General features: G+C 27.0%; 6 protein-coding genes across 6 annotated transcripts; 4 read left to right on the forward strand and 2 right to left on the reverse strand.

The window, feature by feature from the left end:
• Positions 1–3,383: 3,383 nt before the first annotated feature.
• Positions 3,384–4,586, reverse strand: MKS88_001857 (leucine-rich repeat protein; the record flags this gene model as incomplete). Its single annotated transcript, XM_067214821.1, has 1 exon — positions 3,384–4,586. One exon carries the CDS (start codon positions 4,584–4,586, stop codon positions 3,384–3,386), a length of 1,203 nt encoding a protein of 400 aa, XP_067074160.1.
• Positions 4,587–7,080: 2,494 nt separating this feature from the next.
• On the forward strand, positions 7,081–8,206 carry MKS88_001858 (uncharacterized protein; the record flags this gene model as incomplete). The annotated part of the gene is made up of 3 exons (XM_067214822.1): positions 7,081–7,377; positions 7,731–7,806; positions 7,890–8,206. The coding sequence occupies 3 exons, from the start codon at positions 7,081–7,083 to the stop codon at positions 8,204–8,206; spliced, it is 690 nt and encodes a 229-aa protein (XP_067074161.1).
• Positions 8,207–9,189: 983 nt separating this feature from the next.
• On the forward strand, positions 9,190–10,056 carry MKS88_001859 (tubulin-specific chaperone; the record flags this gene model as incomplete). The annotated part of the gene is made up of 1 exon (XM_067214823.1): positions 9,190–10,056. One exon carries the CDS (start codon positions 9,190–9,192, stop codon positions 10,054–10,056), a length of 867 nt encoding a protein of 288 aa, XP_067074162.1.
• Positions 10,057–11,375: 1,319 nt separating this feature from the next.
• Positions 11,376–11,805, forward strand: MKS88_001860 (uncharacterized protein; the record flags this gene model as incomplete). The annotated part of the gene is made up of 2 exons (XM_067214824.1): positions 11,376–11,512; positions 11,700–11,805. The coding sequence occupies 2 exons, from the start codon at positions 11,376–11,378 to the stop codon at positions 11,803–11,805; spliced, it is 243 nt and encodes an 80-aa protein (XP_067074163.1).
• Positions 11,806–12,197: 392 nt separating this feature from the next.
• Positions 12,198–16,832, reverse strand: MKS88_001861 (uncharacterized protein; the record flags this gene model as incomplete). Its single annotated transcript, XM_067214825.1, has 1 exon — positions 12,198–16,832. One exon carries the CDS (start codon positions 16,830–16,832, stop codon positions 12,198–12,200), a length of 4,635 nt encoding a protein of 1,544 aa, XP_067074164.1.
• A 4,096-nt stretch (positions 16,833–20,928) lies between these two features.
• On the forward strand, positions 20,929–25,083 carry MKS88_001862 (GTPase-activating protein; the record flags this gene model as incomplete). The annotated part of the gene is made up of 1 exon (XM_067214826.1): positions 20,929–25,083. One exon carries the CDS (start codon positions 20,929–20,931, stop codon positions 25,081–25,083), a length of 4,155 nt encoding a protein of 1,384 aa, XP_067074165.1.
• Between the last annotated feature and the right edge of the window lie 221 nt (positions 25,084–25,304).

The following is a 25,304-nucleotide window of genomic DNA, read 5'->3' on the forward strand; positions in this document are numbered from 1 at the left end:
CAACGTTAACCAGATAAGTAAAAAGGAAAAGAAGTATATGTACACATAAATACACGTACAGTTGTAAAAACGTACAATCTCTATTAAAACATAAACACGCAATTATAAATGTTTCTAAAAAAATATACTGTTACCACACAATTTGCTTCTTGCTTCTTGTACAGGTACATTTATAATTATATACACACATAAATATATATACATACACAGGTACATACATACATACATACATACATACGTGCATATATACATAAATGAGTTAATGTAAAGAAGGATAATAGTAAGTTCTCATCAATGAAATGGAAATGTTCTTACTTCCTATGTATTAGCATACGTATATCTTCTATAAATGTATGAATACGTCAATGTAAAATTTCATATATGTATATATATAAAAATATATGAGTTATTCAGATATATCCCTTTTCCCTTCTTATGATATATACACATATATATATAAATGAATATATATACATATATATACACATACTTACATACGTTACATTAGCTAAGACTGCTAGTTAAAATATTTCGACACAAAAAATTAACTATTAAAAATTATTAAAGACGTAATTGGTGATATGTGAGCATGTATATGCTTTTAATATGGGAAACAACTGAAATTTTGAATAAAGGAACGTAAAAACATATACAAAATGTTTATATAAAATACTATAAAATTATAAAAATATATATGGAAAATTTATTACATATTTATATATAATATATATATATATATATATAATATACATATAATATTTATATATATATTTTACATATGTATTATATATAATTATATAAAAGGTTCATAAAGTTCATAAAAAAAAATACATATGTTTTTATTCTTTACTATTTAAAATAAGTTATGTAAAACAATAAAAATACATTTATTTATATATAAACTACTTTTTAAAGATTAAAAAAAAAAGCTACAATTAAAAAAATATATATATATATAATAAAATATATTCCATTAAATAGCGAGTTTTTTTTTTTTTTTTATGTAACCTTTTTTTTTTTTTTTCTTTAATTTTGTGTTTGGTACGATTTTATTGCTATTTTGTTATTTAATTATTACTATATTTAAAAAAAATTTCACAAAACATTAATGTAATAATAATACATTACTATTTTTTATTTATAATATATGCACAAATATTTTTTCCTGTGTTTTTTGTAGTTAAATGCAAGTTTTTAATAAATAGTTCCATTAAAATTTTTTATGTGAACACAAAAAAAAGCATCATCTATCCTACATAATTTTAACATAGTGTTCATTGATAAATCGATTTTTCTTTTATTCACATGATATTTTAATAACTATTTTAGTGCCTGCTACATGTTAATGTACATATATTTAATGCTATAAAAAGTTAATACATACATAAATGCTTATACAATATATGTATATATATATATATATTTATACTACGTTGTATATATGCACTTATAAAGGAACCATGTATTATACAGGAGCACCTCGAAATCAAAATACATTGTTCATATATGTATTATATATATATATATACATACATACATACATACATACATACATACATACGTGAATGGAGTTTAATAAAAGTGCATGAGCATATAATTTTTATAAGATATGTAAAAAATAAACCACAAAAGAAAAAAATTAAATAAAAAAATAAATGTGCTAACGAGCAAATGACCACGTAAAATGCTCCACAATTGCAATTTTTATAATGCTATCATTACATTATATATACCCCTCAAAAAACCTTTTTCCTTGTTTTTCTCTTGCATTTATGTATAAAATATTTATATATTTATATATATAGAGAGAGAGAACTATTTTCAATTTTTGTAATACAAAATAATGTAAATAATACAATGTGTTATGGGGCTACGATTTATTTTTTTATTTATACTTTTTAAAAATTATGAAAATTTAAAATAAAAATACATGTTTATCATTATTAACACAATATTGTGGTCATGTAAGTTCATCCATACACATATATATATATATATATGCATATATATAATTTTCGGTATAATTGTATTTTTAGGTTGTTAATATATTGTAATTATATATCACTTTAATTGTAATTCAGTATTTTAGTTTATTGTAGTATACATAATATATATTTATACGTATATATATGATAGCTAATAAAATGCTTATAAACGAATGCAGTGTAATAATAAAGTGTAATATAATAACGAATCAACTATTTTTCTTATTTGTATTTATAAGAGTAATGAAGAGACCCTATAATCTCACTTGCATGCAACTTATTTTAACCATTACTTATTTTTCATTTTCATTGCGTTTCATGTCATTTCTAGGTTTATATATATAATATAATATAATACTGATACCCCATATATATATATATATTATATATTTTTTTTTTTATATCATATTTTATAATTTTTAAAATGTTCAGAATTTTTAAAATTTATTTTACCTGTTTATTTTTTTTCTCATTTTTGAGATGTATAAACTATATATATAAAGTAATATTTAAAAAAAAAAAAAATTTAAATATATATTTTCCTATAATTTTAATAGCATATTGTATCACAATTATTGCTATTTATATCTGTATATATTATATTATGTATAGTGATAGAGAACAGTATAGGTGTGTACTTTTTTAAAATTTATAATATATTACAATACCATGCAAGTAGTACATTACATATGTATATATATATATATATATATGTGTGTACATACGATTAAGCAGTGTGTATGCATCTTTTTTTATGTAATATATTTTTACTATTACAACCTTTCCCCCAAAATTGTAAGAAGCAAAACAAGATGACGAATTATGCGTATACAACGATTTATTTATTACATACGCGTTGATAGATTATTGCGCATTTATATACGTTCGTACACACAAAATATAAGCATATGTACACATATGTACATAAATTTATACATTTATTTAAATGAACAATTTCATATAATGTTCTTTATTGCATTTGCTTAAAGAAAAAATTACAAACCAGCCAAATGCAGTTAAAATGGAGCTATCTTATTTTTTTTATTTTTCACAAAAGAAACCTTCTGCACAAAATGCTCCTATATCATGATCTAAAAAATTCTTGAATTAATTCATTTTGCAAGAAAAGAAAAAAATGAAAAACAGAACAGAGTGAAACAAATAAAACAAAACAAAATGATTGGAAACTACCGAAATAAATATATTGAGAAAATTATGTACCTCTTTGTACGCATATTTGTTTTGTTGGAAGGTTAAAAAAAAAAAAAAAAAAAGTACAAAGTGACGAGACACTGTTACCAGTTTTTAGCAGTTGTTTATATATTTATATTTACCAATATAAGCCAATACCCATATCCGCACCCGCACATATACGTGTGCATACTTTAAAAATTTTTCTCAGAAGGGGTAGTAAATGAACTCATTTTTATTTTCTCTATTTATTTTATGCTTGATTAAGCTATACGTTGGCGTGTGTTTTATATTAATTTTTTGTAAATTTGGAAAAGAATGTTTGAGTAACATTAAAAAATTATAAATTAAAAAATCTTGCTTATCATAATTTAAGGGCAAGGAAAAATATTTGTTGTTAAAAATGTTTTGCTGTTCCATTTCCATGGTTATTTCTTCTCTTTTTCTCCTTTCATCTTCCTCATTATCGTTATATAATAACAGTTCTGTATTAAATGACAAGTCAAAATATTTTAAATTTTTTAAATATGGAAAAGATTTAAATGAGCTTATTTTATTGAAGCTAATATTTATGTGTGTAATTTTTTTATGCTTATTTAACAAGCATTTTAAAAAAATAAATGATTCAATTTTATTATTTTGAAAATAAACATGCTCTAAATTTGGAAAATTTTCATTTAGTATACCTTCATCAACCGGCATATTTTCCACCTCTGCTTCGTTCTCCTGTACTCCTTCCCCTTCTGCGCCTTCTTCTTTAGCAATATTCCCTTGACATATATTCCCCAGTCCTCCTAGTTCATTATGCGACAAGCATAAAATGCGCAATTGCGTTAACGTGTATTTACACACATAAGGTACCTTGTTCAGGTAATTTTTCCTCAAATTTAATGCCCTTAAATTATTTAAATGTAGAATACCTTTTTCCTTAATTATATCGTTTTTAAAAAGAATGGATAAAATGTCATCAATCGAAATTTCAGTAAAATAATTAAATGATAAATCCAATTCCCAAATGACACTTAAATGTTTTGAATTATCATATTTTAAATTTTCAATATTATTTTGAGTCGTCAGCTCTTTTTTATATAAATGATAATTTGACTTTCCTCTACTTATCCTTTCCAACTCCTTTTGAGCTTTTTTTATGTCATCTATGATACTAATTTTATTTGCACTTACTATATCATCAAAAATTTGTTCACTCTTTATATTGAGCTTTTTAAAATTTAATATTATATTAATGTAGTTTTCATCAAACTCGTTCGTTCGTTCTATATAAGTGAAAACTCTTCTATCATTAAGAACATTCATGGATTCATCCTCTTCTACTTTGTTTTCTGCATCTTCATTTCCTTCTTTCTCCTCCAAGCTTTCTGCCCCTTTTCCTTGAACATTTGAACATGTCATGCTCCTAAAGGGGGGATAGAAAAAAAATGACTAAGAAGGCAGATATGCTTAGAAGTTGCAATGAATAGGGGCTCTCATTCGTGCTTTTATATACATATACAAATATATATGTATATGTATATATATATATATATATACATGTACGAGCATACACACATGCTCACATACATATATGCATATATTTACATATGCATGCTCTTATGTGTACTTATACTCAATTCAATAAATGATTACATCGAATTACCTTAAAATGCAAGGTGTGAGTTGTATCCCTCGTATATATAACCATATACCACAAAAAAAAAAAAGAAAAAAAACTCAAAAATTTTCTACATTTTTGCTAGAATTAAGAATTATTACATTATATATAATAGTATACATAGGAATTAGCAAGAAAAAAAAAAAAAAATGGTATAGAGAGAGGAAAGATACAAAAAAAAAAAAAAAGATAAATCAGATAGAGAAGATAAAAAAAAAAAAAAAATAGTGCTAAAAAATAAATTCTCATAAAAAGGCTTATAAATAACTATTACCTATACCTACCTTTTTTTTTCCCGCTTATAGATACATTTTCTTCGTATATAACTTGGTTTGCTAAAATTTATTTAAGGTATAATAATAGTACATGTCACTTTTCAATAATTAGAAGGAAAGATTAAAAATTCCGTTTACTACTTTTCTATAGTTTTTTTGCTATAAACTTTTACACATATGGGCTTACATATGTTGTGAGACGTAAAAATAGATATATATATATATATATACATACATATATACTTGCGTATGCTCATAGAATTAATATATTTGCTGTGTTAATAACGGCTAAACATTAAAATTATTATTACCCTTTATATTTTCATTACATCACACATAAAGGGATATACATAAAATTGCCATTGTAGTTTGGCTTCTCTCATTTTTTATAGTTTACATTTATGTAATATATTTTTTTCCTTTTCATTATATTTATTTTATTTTTTAAATAATAAAAAAAAATTAATACTTTTTTTTATGCTAAGGTAAATTTATTTTTTACCATCCCCCTTCATTGTTAGTATAAACTTTTCGTTCAACTCTTTTTTTTTGCAAAAACATCATATCTTTGGTTTTACGGTGGATGGAGAAACGAGAAAATACCAAATAAGGAGAAAAAAAAAGAAGAAAAAATGAGAAATATTCTTTTTTTTTTCCCCCCATGAACATCATATATGTATATATAAATATATATATATTTATATATCTTGAAGAAGAAATGTTTTTACGTACTTCGTAAGCTTCTTAACAATACCAATCAACTTTGTTTATAGCTATTTTATTTTCATTAAAAAGTGTGTAATGGAATTGTTCAGAGATTTTTCGTTTTATAATGTTCCTTCATATCTTCATTTGTAGCTTTACTCTCGATGTTCAGAAAGAAAAAATCAAGCATTTTAAAATATTTATATCTTCAGGAATGTTAAGGTGAACAATTTTTCTTCATTTCTTCCATTTGCACATGTACTATTTTGTATTTTTAAGTTTTGTTCAGTTCTATTCAGTTACATTCTATTTAATTTTTTATTTATGGGAGGTCCTTTTTCAATGTAGATATTTTTTAATAATAAGTGCTTTATAAATATTATATGGAGGAGAATTTACTCGTCTTATAAGAGAATCTCTTCTATATTTTTGTAATTCTTGTCATCTAGTGTTTATATAGTACCATCAACGTATTTCAAAGCCCTTAAACGTCCTTCAACAGATGAGATGGATTACTTTCTTTTTCCTTTTCCCCTTTTTTGTATAAAAAGCGGCATCTTGAAATTTGACTTCATGTTCATGTTTTAAGTAATAACGTAATAATGTAATAATAGAAAAAATGGAAAAAAAAAAAAAAAAGGCATCCTGATAACAAATAGATTATTTTGCACTAATAACGCTAATGAACATCATTAACAATTCAGCACATTCAATTTAAATGCTAATTTCGCACATTCATTTGTAAGCATGTGTACATAGTGTATATAGATATCGTATATTCTTACAAAACCCAGCGCATGTTCACGAGATAGGAAAATGTAGATCGGTAAAGGGTAATACATTAAGGAAAGGAATAAAAAAAGACTTCTTTACGTACATGGTTTTCCTTATTCTTATTTTATTTATTTATTCTTTTTTTTAATTTTATTTTATTTTTTTCCTTTCAATTATTTGACACTTTTCAAAGTAGCAGTTAAGATTTACTGCTGAACAAAAAGAAGAGATGCACACGCACACACTTTATATTCTGCACTAAGAAATAAAAAAATTGCGACAGTATCACAAATTATTGCGATAAATATAATCAGTCTGAACTCAGTGAACGGAAATGCTCAAAAGGTGTGAAGGTTTTATACATGACATATTTTAAATGATTTGTTTTTTTTTTTTTTTTTTTTTTTTTAAGAAAAACCTTCCCCCTCTTACTAATTATTCATCAGATTATTTTCATATGACATATAACAAAGTTGTAAAAATGAATAATAATGAAATAAAAATTATCGAAAAAGAGTACGAAAATTTTTATGATAAATTCTCCTATATAAATGAAAATACATTTTGCTTAAATATAGTTATAAATGATGAAACCGAAGAAAGATCAAGAAGTTTAAGAGAAAATAAAATTTTAAAACTTATTATTAAATTTCATTGTGGTTATTTTGAGGTACTGAACAATGAATTAAAAAAAGACGATAACAAAACTTTTGATAACATTGAACAGATTTTTAATACATTTTGTCCCTTATCATTTAAAAAATTTATTACTCAAAGAGTAAGAGATAAATTAACTGCGTCCTAACAAGTCTGTTTTAGGGAATGCTTACTAATCGTAATGATCTTTATTTTTTTTTTTTTTTTTTTTTTTTTTTTTACCAGCACAGTTGAAATTGAGTTATATTATTTCCTCGTAAGTCTTAGCTGGATTAACAATACATTTTTAATTTATTTGTTTGGTTATTTCGCTACGTATGTGGTTACTGCACTACCATTGTGGTTATGTATTTGCTTATTTTTTACAAAAGCAACGAAAATACTTGATCAGAGTAGTTATATAACTAACAATATGCTCATTGAATGTCACATCTTTTCTATGATTTTTTTTTTTTTTTTTTAATTTGTACAAAGTTTAATATAAAGAGAAGACAGAAATTTATTCAGACAAATAGGATAATAAAACAGGAAGAAGTTATATTGATTAGAAGTAGAAAATTGTACCATTACTAAGATGCCTTAACATTCATAACAGCATAGTGCATTCTACGCAAACATTACGCATCCAAATAGGCAGTAAAATAGGCCATAAAATAGGACATAAAAAAGGCCATAAAATAGGCCATAAAATAGGCCATAAAATAGGCCATGAAATAGGCCATAAAATAGGCCATGAAATAGGACATAAAATAGGCAGTAAAATAGGACATAAAATAGGCCGTTTAATAAGCAGTCAAATAAGCAGTCAAATAAGCAGTCAAATAAGCAGTCAAATAAGCAGTCAAATAAGCAGTGACATAAGAAGTGACATAAGAAGTGACATAGATGCCGGAATGCGTATCGAAATATTTACCAGTGTGCGTAGCAAAATATGCAGAGAAGGAACATAACTACATTACAACGTGAAACAAATTTATACCTTCGTCTATTGTGTTCAATTTGATGACAATAAGGATTATTAAACTATAATAGTTTTAATATTAACAAATACTGAAAAGAATAATATGCACTTTCGTTTAACACTTCATACAGTTAATGCACATTGCTCTTTACTTGTTAAACGTAGCCTTTTTTTTTCCTCAAAAAAAGGAAAAAAATTTCATAAAGTAGAGAAATAAAATTGTATAATTAGGACTAAAAATAAGGTTAAATTAGGGTCAAAATATGGTCAAAATAAAAACCCGTTTAACCAACAAAAAACAGCACAAATATGAAAATTTCATATTATCTTTACAGAAATACATATCTATATGCACATCATACAGTAACATAGACGATAATTAATATTTCAAAAGAATAAGCTTAGTAAACGCGCATATATTCATTTTTGTAAAATAGTAATATATGATTTATTAAAAATTAATAGCACTTTCTTATTAACATTTCAAATTAAAATATACACCTTTTGTCGTATTGTAAACAGAAAAAATTATCATACGAAATTGGTAGTTCATGCCGCACGCACGTGAGTTGGCATGTTTATAATAAGCAAAAACCTTCCCCGCACATACGTACATACGTATATATATATATACGCATGTATGTATACTCATGTATGTATACTCATGTATGTATACTCATGTATGTATACTCATGTATGTATACTCATGTATGTATACGCGTGTATGTATGCGCATGTATGTATATGCATGTATATTTACGTATGTATGTATTTACGCGTGCGTATCTGAGCATACATCGGATACCAGTAAATTTAAGCAATTTCCAGCATATACATAATCTTACAAAGGCAGGCGCGGGTAGAATTTCACAAGCTCTGGTTACATGCATATATATGCTATGTAACATTTATGTACAGATACATATAAACACAAATAAGTCTTCACAAAAGAGTATTGCTTGCCCAAAAAAAATGAGCGACTTTATAAAGGTTGATTTAACACACAATTTGTATAGGAACAAAAAATGGAAGGAAATAAAACTTAATAAATTTGAAAAAATAGAAAATATAAAAAGGAAAATATATACACATACAGGTACCCCTCATGATAATATGAACTTGTATGCATATGACGAATTAAATATTGAAAATACACAAGTGTTTTTAAATAATGACCAATTATGTCTAAATGATTATAATGTTCGAGATAACTATACCATTTATATACAAGAGATGAATAACTCTTCTGCTAATGATATTATATATAATATAGATGATGCGGAAAAATTAGAAAAGTTAAAGCACTTGAAATATGAAATAAATGAAGAAAATTATAATAAAAGACAAGATACCTTCAGAACGTTCCTAAAAAAGTTGAAGGACACAAAAAAGGGAAATATAACCAAAAAAGAACATACGGATGTACTAAATACGAATGTACTAAATACGAATGTACTAAATACGAATGTACTAAATACGAATGTACTAAATACGAATGTACTAAATACGGATGTACTAAATACGAATGCACTAAATACGAATGCACAAGGTACTTATAACAATACTTATGATAAAGAAGTATATAAAGTCGATACACGGTGTAGAATTAAAATGGGAGATCGAAGGGGGGTACTAAAATATATTGGAAATTTAAAAAATAATAATGAATTATATGTTGGAATTGATTTAGATGAACCCTTAGGTAACTCAGACGGCATGTATAAGAACCAATTCTTATTTGAATGTAAAGGAGATAAATATGGTTATATAGGGCATATCAACTCAATTGAAATGGGTAACTTTCCTCCATTCGACATTATGAACTTGGAGGAGTTCTGAGCAAACATGGAAGGAAACACATAAAAGCATAAATACATATATACATACATTGTTCACATATTTCATGACCTGTACAACTAGTGTCATATTTATACAACACAAACTGTCATACGCTCATATATTTTATACAATTTTATTAAATAATTTAATTCAGTATAAGAGAAAATTTTGAATTACAAACTATAGGTAACAATCAACATACGGTTAATTATTATTCTTACAAATATTTATAATAGTTCTTGTTACTTTTTCGAACTTACCCCCTATTTCGTTCTTTTGTATACCAAAAATGAAGAAAATGTATTACCTCAAATATTCACATATATATATATATATATATATATATATTTATTTATTTATATACATATATTTGCGTATCGATTCTCGTTGTTCTAAAATTTGGCAGTAATTTTTTTTTTCCATTTTTCATACCCAAAAAAATTAAAAGTGAGGTATAGTCACTTAAAGGGCAGTATATTTTTCCATCACAGTTTTTTTTAAATTTTTTGCTTTACTGAAATTTTGATTTTGTATTTTATTTCATCATTTTCTCATTTGGTATAATAATATATATTCTTTTCTTTTCTTATCTTTTCTTTTTTTTTTTTTTTTTTTGGCTAAATTTAAGTAAAAACAAATTAAGCATAAAAATGAATTTAAACAATTAGTTCTATAATATATATACAACGAATTGTTAGTACAAGCTTTATCCTTTCAAGGTTAAAACAAATTGGGACGATAAAAAAAAAAAAAAATATATAACAAAAAAATAGAAGAATTAATTAAGCATAAAAATATATCCATACGCATAAATATAAGCATAATTATATGTATAAGCATAATTATATGTACAAGCATAATTAAATGTACAAGCATAATTAAATGTACAATTATAATTAAATGTACAAGCATAATTAAATGTACAAGCATAATTAAATGTACAAGCATAATTAAATGTACAAGCATAATTATATGTATACGCATAATTAAATGTACAAGCATAATTATATGTATACGCATAATTAAATGTACAAGCATAATTATATGTATACTCATAACATATAGTTATATGTTAATTTTTTTTTGAAGTTCCTAAAAGCATTTATTTGCGAAATGGAATTGGAAAAATAATATGTGAATATTTATTTAAAATTTTCTTCTTAATTAATGATTATTTTTGGCTTGTTTCCCATTTTGTATGTAATATTTGTTTTTAACCTATTGACAGTCTTAAGAGAAAAAGCCATATATTTTTTAATAAAAATAAAAGTATTGTTATATATTAATTATATTTTATTTTAATTTTTTTTTTCAAAAAAATGAGTGATGAAAATGAACAAAAGAAAAACATACTTGTTCAAGAAATGAAAGATTATAAGAATAGTGAAAAGAAATTTCCTGAACTTTTAAGAAGTTGTGTAATGGAAAATGTTTCAGACAAGCAGGACGCGGAAAGGTTTGCCATGTGTATGTATACATATATTTATGTATGTTAAAACATGAATGACTGCATGAACACGTGTGCGGGTATATAACACCTATTCATATTAAATGTATATTCTTTCAATTGCGTTAACGCCATTTTACTCTTACAAGTTTTACATAAAAATTTTCCTTAACCGTTCAAAATTTTTATTATGTAGATTCTTAAAACTGTTTGACGATGCATACCTGAAAATTATGAATCTTGATGAACTAGAACTGTTATGTTCTTTCATCTTAAAAAAGAGAAATATTAACGTTAAGTGAGTTTAAAATTGAAGCAAGAGATTTGCATATACATATATATGTGCATATGTATGTGTATATGCGAGGGAGGGAAAATGACAGAACTTGAAGTTGTGGAATGTATATTCGTTAAGGTGAACATTTAAGAGGATTTATCTGAACAGTTAATGTTACAAATAAAAAGTTGGACAGAAAAAAATTTTTGTAAAATGGCATAAAATAATATATAACAAAAGAAACAAAAATATATACAAAAAAAGTAAAAAATAAGAAAGCAAAAAACCAAACAAACCAAATTGAAAAATCAAATACTAGAGTGCAGTTATTTAAAAATATAATTTTTTTTTTTTTATTTTATGTTAAATGGTAGCTCTTCCACCTTTGTGTACTTCTTCATTTTTTTGGTGTATATTTTAGTACTCCGTTCCTACCATCAGCGTTTCATGAACACCCAGCACGTGGTTTATGTACCGCAAGGACAGAGCATCATGTTCCATTTCTACATTGTTTGATAAATAATTTATTACATTCATGTAATTTTCATTTTTCAAAATATAGAACTTTTTTTTTTTTAAAATTAAATGAATCATATGAAATACTAATTTGAAACTAGCTCTTCGTACAAGAAAATTTTTATTTCTAATGAAAAAGTTTCCTATGGAAAACCCATCATTCAAGATATCGTCTACTTGTAAATACGAATTACATGAACAATTGAAAAACAAAGTGTAGGATGAAATTAAAAATAAAGTTAACGAGGAGTCATTTGAATAGTATTTTCTTAATCTGTATTCATCATAATCTATATTTGTCATTTCCTTTTTTATGGTAAGACAGAACAATTTTGCGTATACATCACTAAAGAAGTTACTGCACAAATTTAAGAAAATTTGTGCTTTCTTTTTATTAGTATAATTGTAATTCCTAGACTGCAAGTTTTTCGTATTAGTAATACCTTTTTTTACCATTTTATAATTTTTCTTTATTTTCTCAACTTCATACTGTTTTTCCGATGAAAAGGAGCTATTCTCATGTTTAGTATAATAACATGAATTACCTCCTTCGTCATCCGAAAAATTTGTAGTTGAACAGTTTTGTTTCATTTCTTGACATGCATTTTCTTCCCTTTTATTATTATCCTCATAAAGACCACGGAGTGATATGGTCGTATCACCATCATCATTACTTGCGTAATTATTTATTTTTTTTGTAAAATCATCAAATAAGTTGTAACAGTTTTCTGAGAAATTCAAAAAATTGTATTCCCCTTCACCATTCGATTTGTCATTGTATTGATCATTTGCGTCTTCTTTTGATTTGTCCCTTTCCTTCACTTGATCCTCTGCGTCTACTTGTACTTGGTGTTGCAGGATCTTTCTATTTTTCATCATGCTAGTAGATGTCCCCAAATTTCTAGCAAAATTTTGCACACATTCAAATATCGAGTGCATTCTGAAACTGTTTGATAGGAAAAGGGCGGATAGCTGAAGCGCCAATAACATAAGCATTTTTTGGTCGCTGGAATACATATTTGAGTAAATATTTTTAAAAACAAAATTGCTTATCTGTACTGGTATATTAATACTTAATAAAACCATATCAAATAATTTGATTGCTATAAAAGAAATTTTGTCTTTATTTATCATACAACTATTATTATTTAATGATAAAAGAATTTCAAATAATTCTACACCAATGTACGATAATATATCTCCTTGCTTAATTAACCTTGGTAATAATACTACCACTTGACATATTCGAAAATTTTCTTCTTCATAGCTTTCTTTCTTTTCATTTAATTTTAAAATGTCATAATTCTTTTCATCTATGTTTCTTTCAATATAACTAGCTCTATTTTTTAGTCTCTCTAAGCATTCAAATAAATCTTCTGACGGGTCTACATACATGTACCTGTTACTTTCTATATTTAAATAAAATTCATTTTCTTGTTCTAATTGAACTAAAAATTCTTTTTCTTCCAAATCGTATAGTTCATTGTCTATAACATATTTTGCATTCTTTATCATCATATCGTTTTCATTTCTTTTCCTTTTTTCTTTTGTGCGGTATTTTTTCAGAGATGTGCTACCCGGGCCCTTATTTCGTGTTCTATCGTAGCTTGCTTTTGCTTCCTCATCGCTTCCATTTGATCCATTATCACCTCCATTTGCTTCCCCAATGCTCTCTTTCGTCTGATCTTCAGACCGACAAGGTGATAATTCATTTTCCTCTAGTTCCTCATCGTCTGTCCCCTCTCCCCTTTTATACATTGTCGTAAAATATTCGCTCAAAATATGGTTCTTTTCTACTAATTCATTCCTGTACGAGTTCCCTGGACCAACAACCATTGGCAAAATATTTATACTTTTTTTAAAATAATTTCCCTTAATTTTACATCTCCTCATTACATTGTTCATTCGAAGTAAATCTTGTAAATATGAAAAATGATTCTGTTTAATAACCTTAAAGTGTCTAATTTTCTTGGGTAAGCATTGTATTGGCTGTTCCAAATTTGGGAATAGGTACTTTTCATCATCAGTACTGTTTTCAGAACGGTCAGATGTGTTAATTTTATTTTTAACTTTTTTTTTTCCTTCAAAACTAATTTTTTCTTCTTCTTTTTTAAGTGACTGATTGTCAACGTAATGCTTAAAATAGTGAGCTATAACTTGTCCACAGTATAAAGACAGCTCATCATTACAGTTAAACAAACAGTGTATAATATATGTAACGCTCTCGAATATCTTTACATTATACCTATTCATTTTATATATATATAATTCCCTCTCTGACAAAATGTCAAATATGTACAAGTTTTGTGCTATCTTTTTATTTATTTTTCTAATGTGTACACTAAATATGTACAATAGTTTACTCAATATAATAGAAATAAAGATTTGTTTTTCATTTTCTTGTATATCATTTGTGAATTGATCTAATGTATGAAAAAGCATTTCTCGTAAAAAATTTATGGCCACTACTTCTATTCCGCATTCGTCTAGCGTGTTTGCAGCTTTTTCACTTTCACCTACTACCCCTTCACTCCTCTCCATATCCTCAAGTGCCTCTGCGTAGCTTCTTTTTTCATTCATCACTTCAATAGAATCAATTATTTTCTTCTTTTTCCATTTAAAATTTTTAAACAAAATAGAGTGAAACGATTTTCGACTAAACAATTGGCTCACTACCTCAACTAGAGAAATGGCAAAAGAGAGTGGTAAACAGCTCTTTGAAAACACATTAAAAAATTTTTCCAAAAAAAAAAAATTCCATCCATATAAAAAATTAATATTAATAAGAACAATTAACATATAATTAACATGTTCATTATATAGGCATAAGGATATCTTCTCCTTTTCTTCAAAAAATTTTATAAAAGGACATATATTTTTCATTAAACATGATAGAAGTGTTTTTCCTTCATGTGTCTCACTACAATACAAGTGCAGATAATAAAATATGTTTTCAATAACGTAATTTATGTTGCACAGTGCATCTGTTTTTGCTTTTTCCTTGTTAAAGAAATTTTCGTTCAAGCAAGTGGTATGAGCTTCGTTCGATGTGATGTCGTAGTCCGATGTGACCCTATTATTCAATGTTATTAATTGCCTCATTTTGCTATCTAACTTCTCCTTCTTCGAACACTCCACATGATTTTCACTCGTCAAAAGTACATAGAGCAATGTTTGGCAAAAATAATCCCGTAGGTCTATATTTATAATTTTTTTCGTAAAATAAACAATTTTTTCATAATTTACTCGACCTTCTTTTATATTTAACCAACTAAAGATGCACTCCTCAACGGCGTTTTTGTAAAAATTCTTGTCATTTAATTCATGTGGTATTATGTAATTATAAATTTGTAATTTTCTTTTTTCGTCGTCTTTTTTTAATCCTTTCGTTATGCACTTAAATAGTAAATGCGGGAAAACAAAATAAGCTTTCGTTACTTTACTAACATCTTCATAATATTTTTCCATTGTTTTGTGAAAATTGTCATGTACTACAATAGCATTCTTACTATCCTTCTCATCATGTTTTAGCTTTTTATCACATACCCCTCTATCACTACTTATCCCTCTATCACTACTTATCCCTTTATCACTACTTATCCCTTTATCACTACTTATCCCTTTATCACTACTTATCCCTTTATCACTACTTACCCCTTTATCACTACTTACCCCTTTATCACTACTTACCCCTTTATCACTACTTACCCCTTTATCACTCCGCTCTTTTGAAGAGTCATTGTCCTCATACGTATCGCTCAATGAGCTGTTTTTTAGAAAATATTTCCTTAAAATGTTTTTATCTACGTATATGAACTTCATCAAGTCAAGAATAAAAGCCCAATTTTCAATAGATATATGATCATCCTCTAAAATCATTGAATGCATAATTTTGTTAAGTCCTGCTATAATCCATTCGCTCAAGTATACTCCATAAAAGGGGGTGTTTCTTTTCCTTCTATACGGAGCAACTTCTCTATCTTTCTCATTTGCTTCAGTGTGGCTATTATCATTCGTTTTAGAGCAAATGTTCTCTTTCTCTAATTCCTTTATCACTCTTTCATTTCGTCTACTTATGAAAAAGGGTATGAACCACACATATATAAAGTAGTACCTCCTTACTTTTTTTACATTTTCAATTTTTAAAATTCCCTTCAATATAGCAGAAATAAGATTAGATAAAACAAAGAAACATTCATTAATTAATATGTACTTGTTCCTCTGCAGCTGTCTTAATGCTTCCTTATATCTTTTTTTTCTTTTTAGTCTTACTATTTCAAAGCTCACAGGAATATGAGCTACGAAAAAATTATTCAACAAATTTTCTATATCATGGTGGGCCTTATCCTTTATCATTTCTTCTAAGCGTATGCCCATGTTGTTGCTCCTACTAAAATTGCTATAAGTATGCAGTTCGCTCTGTGCAGTATGCATTATGCGCTTTGCTCCTTTATTGTTTATTTTTCCACTGTTCACGTTTAACTCTTCCGCTTCCGCTTTCTCTCTTTTTTTTTTTTTTTTTTGAAATTTACTCATGTGAGTATCTAGTCGCCATTCAGTGCAGCATACATGGGCGGTTATACCAAAGGAACGGGATATTTTCAAGATCGAGGGAAGCGTACACATATATATATATAAACATACGCGCACGAACAAATACATATAGAGCTACGGATACGTAATCGATTTTTAAAAATTGTCGGCTTCTTCAAAGAATAAACTAATCAGGGAAGTGAATCATACCAAGAATTAGAAAGCAGATTGGAAAAAAAAAAAAAAAAAAAGATGAAAAAGGAGAAAAAGAAGAAAAAGAAGAAAAAGAAGGTTTATTCCTCACCATTTCAAGTATTATCATTACTATCTTACCAGCGTGATTTACTTTTATTTCTACTTTTATTTTACATTATTTTTTTACTTTGAATTTTTGGTAAAGGAAGATCCCCATTTCTGTAGAAGCAGCTGCACGCTGAACTTGATACCTTTAACATGAACATTTATAAAAATTAATTATACAAATAATTTTAATAGTTATATAGATAGTTTTATTTGAGTAGTGAAACAAAAATTTGGGGGATATTTGTATCCATTTTGATGCACATTTTCGTATATTATATATAAGAAAAAAGAAAAAAGAAAGAGCAAAAAAAAAAAGCAAAAAAAAAGAGCAAAAAATAAAAGAGCAAAAAATAAAAGAGCAAAAAATAAAAGAGCAAAAAAAAAAAAGAGCAAAATATAAAAATAGCAAAAAGAAAGAGCAAAAAAAAAAGAGCAAAAACGAAAAAAGAAATAAGAAACATTTATGTGCTTTGCTTTTTTTCAAAAGCGTAAAAACTTGTTACCGAACAAAATATTTAATGAACGAATTTATGCATAAATACTCGCATATATGAAGGAGGCAATAACAACGCATTATTTCTTATTTTCAAATGCGTTTAATTTGGACAGCTTGAAGTTAACTCTCAAATGGACGTTATTTATTCGCTGTTTTTTGTTTTTGTTTTCCTTTTTTTTTGTTTGTATTTTTATTTTCTTTTGCTCTTGTTCTTGTTCTTGATTTCACTTAAATTACAAAATTTATCGCTGCTTGCATCAGCGCTTGAATTTGATACGAAATGGTATGAACTTTTTTTTTTTTTTTTTTTTCCATAAAAATGTAAGAATACATATTTGATGAGCAGAGGAAAAATTGCCATAATTATATGTACTTTATTTTATTATGTAAAAGTAAAAATGCAAACATATGCTAAGTTATAATATTCATTCCTATGAACTAATAGCTATCTTAATGAAGAGGCAAATAATTGCAAGAAGAGTCATATATATGTAGTTATTTACATATATGCATATATGGTAATAATCTACGTGCGGATCTACAAATGTGCTATGTTTTTCATAATTCACAAGTTAAGATTAATAATCCCCTCTTCACCCAATTACAACTTCGTTAAAAGCATAAGAAAAGGAAAATAAAAAAAAAAAAAATTTATTTTTCCACAAAGATTATTATCTGTGTAAGTAGTAACAACTACTACTGCTTACGGGTAAGGAATGTTTCGTACAAGGGGATAATACGACCATATGATAACTCTACTACGAAAATACCATTTTATAGGAAGCACTTGTAACTATTATTCGTTTTTGTGTATAGGCATATATACGTGTAGTTTATATATCCACACAAACCATTTAACTATATGCATGTATTAGCTAAGTAGCAAGTGTCTTTTCTACACATACTATATTACTAAGTTTCTTTTTTACTATATTTTTTTATTTCGGTATGTACCACATGTACTCCTTATTTAACCATGTTAAATATAGATCATACCTTCTATAGCATGAAACATATATAAAATAAATAATGTTTATGCTCAAAATAGGGTCATTTGAATTTGCCCTTTTCGACTTTATTCATTTTCTCTCCCTCTAATAGAGTACATTCATAATTAGAACAAAGTAAAAGAAGCAAAATAAAAAAAAAAATATATGACTCGTATTTGTGACTGCTTAATGCTTTTTGCAAGTATGGGCAAGGAATAAAAAAAAAAAAAAAAAAAAATTCTCAAAAAATTTTATTTCATTTGTGTGCAAAAAGTGCATAAAATGGAAAAAAAATAAAAATAAAATAATTATACATTTAAACGTATAAATGCACAAATAAATTGATAATATACAAATGAATAAACGGATGAATAAACCGATGAATAAACCGATGAATAAACAGATGAACAAACAGATGAATAAACGGATGAATAAACAGATGAATAAACAGATGAATAAACGGATGAATAAATGAACGAACGAGCGAGCGAATGAATAAATTAATCTTAAAGTGTTATTCTTATAAAAAAGAAAACTATATGAAATTACATTCAAACATACAAGAAAAAAAAAAAAAAAAAGCCAGTTCTGTTCTTCATACAAGAGGTACTACGTATGCTTATCCATACAGTACGAATTTGTAATTGAGCTAAAAAAACAAAAAAAAAAAAAAAAAAATACTAAAATGAATAATAAAAAAGGAGTAACAAAAAAGGAGTAACAAAAAAGGAGTAACAAAAAAGGAGTAACAAAAAAGGAGTAACAAAAAAGGAGTAACAAAAAAGGAGTAATGAAAAAGGAATAACGAAAAAGGAATAACAAAAAAGGAATAGCGATAAAAGAATAAAAAAATTTGAAAAAAAAAAAAAAAATGAATGTAAAAATATGCAAAGGATGCAATATAAAAGCCTGGAGGCGAAAAATAAAAAAACATCAAACGGTTTTGTTATACATATAAAAACTTTCTAAATAATGGGGAAAATGTGTACAATTTTGTGTATAAATACGTAACTACGTATGAATATATGTTTGATCAATTATTATGATTTACTTAATTTTATTTTTTTTTTTACGTAAATTCTCTTTTCACACTTTTAAATATGTACAATGAGCTTGGAGGGAAATTCAAGTTCAAAGAGTACATATGATATAGTGAAAGATATACATATATGCATACAATATAAATACATATTTTTATGATTGATTTTATGTATTCATATTTATGTACATATATGCAAATATACGCATTTGATAAAACTTTTTTTTTGTAAGTTCAGATTTTTTTTTTTCACTACAAAATTAAATAAAATTTATGCTATATCAAATATTTTAGCAAATCTATTTTTTTATAAATGAAAAATTTTAGAAAAGAATAAAGAAAAAAAGGTGGAACAACAAAGATTAAAAAGGGAAAAAAATAAAAGATAATATATAAAAACGAAAGGAAAAAATAGAAAATAAAAAAAGGGAAAAATTAAAAGATAATATAAAAACGAAAGGAAAAAATAATAGATATAAGAGGAAAGGAAAAAATTAAAGATATAAAAGAAAAAAAAAATGTAAAACAGGTAATAATATATATAGAGGGAGTACTTTCTCAACTTTATAAATGCCTTAGAATGTACCAATTATTTAAGTGAAATTTTCTTTTTTTTTTTTTTACAAACATTTTTTTAACTTAATAACAGTAAAAATAAAAAAATAAAAAAATAAAAAAAGTAAATTACAAAAATAAATAATAATAGTAACATTCGCAGTAGCGTTAGTAATAACACTCGTAGTAACGATAATAATAAATGTAATAATAACTGTAACAGTAGCGGTAATAATATCTTTAGCAGTAACGCTGTAGTAACAGTAAACTTTATTAATAATGAGAAACAGTATAAAAACAGTGATAGATTCCAATGTGAATAAGAATAAAAGGTAGTTGTAATAACATTGTGATAACGAAAGTGATACTTTTTGTTTTTCTTTTTTCTTTTTTTTTTGTAAATAAAATAGTAAGAGCTTATCTCTTCATTTGTTGAAAATGTCCCATACATAAACACAAGTGTGTAGGGACGCTCATATATATATACACACATATATATATATATATATATATATATATATATATATATAAGTACATATGTACATTTGTACGCGAGAGTACATGTACGGAATGCACATACACGTACATGTATTGGTGTACACATGTTTCTGCCGTGTACCCACGGAAACGATCCCAACTAAGTAATACTTCTTTGATTTGATGAAGACCACTTTTAATAGTTTAGCTTTTGTATATAATTCGTCATCGATATAAAATATGGATGAACCGAATTTGGTTAATGTACATTACATTAATAAGAATGTAAAAGCGAAAAATGAAAAAAGCGGAATGATTAACATTAAGCGAGAACAAAGTAAAACAATATCAGAAAATAAGTATGAAGGAAGAGCAGGAGGAGGGAGCAAAAAAGAGCAATATGGAGGTATAAAGGAAAATGAATTAAATAGTGGACGAAATAGCGACGGAACAAAGGTACAAAAAGCAAAGACTGAGTTTTTCAATACGAATAAGAAAATGGGAACAGATAATAAAGAGGATATAAACGCAAGTATAAAGAAACTCAATAAAAATATTTATTTAAATGTAATTGGAAGTAATGATTATGCTAACATGTACATGGATGGGGTAAGTAAGAAAGAAAAGGTTAAAGGGTACATAAAAGGGTATACTATAACGGATGATAGAGCTTATGCTGAGGGTAATTCCAGAGCAGACTCCTTAACAGATTCCACAGCTTGTGTTAAAGTAGGAGTCAAAGCAGAAAGCAGAATGGATTATTGTAGAGAAAATAATGATAGACAGAATGTTCTGCAAGGGGAAGAAGCGAAGAGTCAACGGAAGAAGGAATTTTCTTCCGAATGGTTTAAGGGGAAAAGTTTTAAGAAAAAAGAGCTAAATGAGATGAAAAAAAAAAAAAAAAAAAAAAAAAGCAATGAAGATGATGACGATGATAAGTATAATGGTGGTAATAATCGAAGTAGTGGTAATAATCGAAGTAGTGGTAATAATCGAAGCAGTGGTAATAATCGAAGCAGTGGTAATAATCGAAGCAGTGGTAATAATCGAAGCAGTGGTAATAATCGAAGCAGTGGTAATAATCGAAGTAGTGGTAATAATCGAAGCAGTGGTAATAATCGAAGCAGTGGTAATAATCGAAGCAGTGGTAATAATGATAACAATGGAAACTATGATAACAGTGACAGCTTCTCTCCCAGAGGAAACAACAACTACTCAACTAGCGTGGACATAGAAGAGGAGTGCAAATTTATGGAGGACTGGGAAGTTACGCAGAGGAAAATATATGATCCCACAATAGGATTACGTAAGCATTATACCAATGAGTTATTATCTTGTGGGGAAAAAAATAATATAAGTATATTAGAAAAATGGTCATCCATGATTAATAGAGATATAAACTGGTTTATTAAGACACATAGAACAACATATCTAAGAAGAGTAAAAAGGGGTATTCCTCAAAAATATCGATGGAAAATATGGTTTCAGATAACTAATAGTAAAATTTTATTAAATAAATTTCAAAAAAAATATTATTATATGTCAAAGAAGAAATCGAATTATACAAATTTAATATTAATAGATATTTCAAGGACTTTTCCTGAACTGTTAATATTTGATAAATATGCACAACAACAGTTATTCAGAATATTAAATGCATATTCAAATTATGAACCATCAGTTGGATATTGTCAAGGGATGAACTTTTTAGTAGGTCTTCTTTTAATAGTAAGTAATTTTAACGAATTAGAGACTTTCTGTGTCTTAGTTAGTTTAATGGAAAATTATCATTTGAAAAATTTCTATAAAGAAAAGTTTCCTCTACTAAATCGATTTATATATGTATTTGAGAAAATGTTAGTCTGTGAAATACCTGATTTAGTTGAACATTTTAATAGTGAAGAGGTTTATCCACCAGTATATTTACATCAGTGGTTACTCACCTTATTTATAGCTAGCTTACCTATTAAAAGTGTAATAGTTATATGGGATTATTTGTTTAGTACTAGTATAAAAATGATACTAATTATTTCAGTTGCTCTATTGAAAATATTGAAAAGCTATTTAATGAAACATAAATTTGAAAAAATTTTAAAATTGCTTAAATCTTTGAAATATAATGAGAGTAATGATGATATTTTAATAGCAAAACTTCTCATCAAGAAGTCTGAATCGGTTATACTAAACAATGAAATTACTTTCCTTTTTGACAACATCGAACGGGAGGATATCCCCTTTGACGGGCAGTACAAATTTGTTATAGATGATATCACTACTTGCCACTTCAACCACGTAGTCGAGCAAGTCAATGGCAGTGGAGGAAGTGCGAACAATTTAGGAAGTGGTAATAACTGTGGAAGTGGAAAAAACGATAGAAGCGAAAACAATAATAGTTCCATTAATAGTGGCAAGAAAGAAGAAATGGGGAATTTCTCTAAAGCTACCAAGGAGCGGAACTTGGTAGACCTGGACGGAGTGCCTTTGCTGAACTTTTTTTCGAATAATGTTCTTAAAAAAAAAAGAAACAAAGAAGATTTAGGAAAAGAAGGAGGAAAGGTAGACAAGCAGGAGGGAGATGAGAAGGAGGAGAAGGAGTTAAGACAAACGCACACTTATCAACATAAAGGTTCAGAGGAGACCCAGAATGGAAGAAATTATAATAATGTAAATGCCTTTTATTATAAAATTTTATGTAATCATGAAAAAAATGTAAAGAATGAGAATACAACACCAACTAGCCAAAATAGTAGTAATGAATCTGGTAATGTGTTTTTCATTAATTCTTCTAACGATATGAACAGTAGTGATATGGCTAATTTGTGTGAAGAGACTACTACGAATAAAGTGGGAACAGGTAATGCACATTACCAGGATGCCACTAGTCGCTGTGAAAAGCATAGAAACAGTAATAATAATAATAATAATAATAATTCTAGCAATAAAAAGCTGTTTAAAAATAAAGAGTTCAACTCCTTACCTTTAAAGGAATCTCTTTCTTCCAAAGATCATCCTAGGTTTAACAGGGATACCAGTGGTTACGATAAGCACATGGAAAATTACAACAAATGTTATAGTAACAGTGAAGGAGAACGGAATAACGCTCCTGAACATAAGGAGGATGATGAAGTTAAAAAGAATAATAATGATTGTAGTATAAGAAAGGGGAAAAAGAAAAATTTGGCGCTTGATCAGATTTATTCCAAGTCCTTCAATAGTAAAAAGAGCAATTATTACAAGGATATTGATGCATGTTTTGATAACGAGTATAATAAACGTAATAATAATACACAGAATAGTAGTAGTTTAGAAGGAATCGTAACCAACCATTTTAAACAAGGATTGAAAGACGACAAGAATAAAAGTACAAAGAATATAAAGAAATGGCCTATATTTGATAATTATATAAGTGAAGATTCATGCAAATTTAATATTATAACAAAGACAACAAGTAATGATAACAGTTTGTCATACCACGATAGTTATTGCTACCCAGATGAGGGTATCAGCTACCACCCCTATAAAAGCGACTCCTTTGCAGAGTTCTGCTTGAAGAAGGAAGTTAACGACGGAAATGTAAACACAAATGTGGATAGAAATGCATTTATATGTGAAAAAAAGAGCGCGAACGTAGGTATAAACGCGGGCACAATCACGAAGAGAGATACAAATAATGAGTATCCATATTGCACAGATGGCAGGAGGAGGCATGACAAGGTTTCTAAAGGAAGAAGTGGAGGTTATTCCGATGGGGAAAGCAAAGATCAGTATGTTCGTAGAAAAAGCTCGTATCTGAATGCACAAGATGAGTATATATTTGGTAATTATATTAGTCGAGGAAAAGAAAGAAAAAGTCTTACAGGAAGCTTAAAAAGACATGCTTATTATTTTGAAAAACATGGAAGTAATAATGATGATAATAATAATATGTATTTGGATGATGAAAAACATATTGAAAATTTAATATCAGGAAGGATGAACAAGTTTGAAAGAGAAATGAATGAAAGGGAAGAAAAGGACATATATAATGCCAAGGAATTAAGGAATGCAATAGAAAAGAACAAAATGAAGAAGAAAAACAAAAGTGAATCAACAAAAGCATTACTTTTACATGAACAAGAAGATGAAGAAGATCAAGAATCAATTTTAAATATTTCGCAATACATTAATCAGGATGATCAGGAACAAAAAGAGATGAACACAGAAAGCAATGGACTAGGTATATTTAACTTTATTCATTCGTATGCAAAGGACAACAGCTGGTTTGATATAACGTCTATTAATAAATACTATCGATTTAACAAAAGTAGCAATGACCTGGAGCTTGATGATATAAATTATAGTCAAAAGAAGGACTGCAGTGATAATGATAAGTTGGACGACCATAACATGTTTTAGCACAGTACTTTGTGTGTGGGTTGCACGTCTGTACCTATTGTTTGTGCACCAACTGTGAGTGTATTTGAGGGAGGATGGGAGAACAGTAGTCAATTTATATGATGTTTGGAGCTATTTTACAACAAGTGGTGTCTTCTACCTGGGTAAGGGAGAAAGCACCAAGAAAATTAAAAAGAAAATTATATGGGCCTTTTTTTTTTTTTTTTGTGTGTGTGTGTTTG

Source organism: Plasmodium brasilianum, chromosome 7 (assembly GCF_023973825.1).
Source record: "Plasmodium brasilianum strain Bolivian I chromosome 7, whole genome shotgun sequence".
In the NCBI taxonomy this organism is placed as follows: Eukaryota; Apicomplexa; class Aconoidasida; order Haemosporida; family Plasmodiidae; genus Plasmodium; species Plasmodium brasilianum.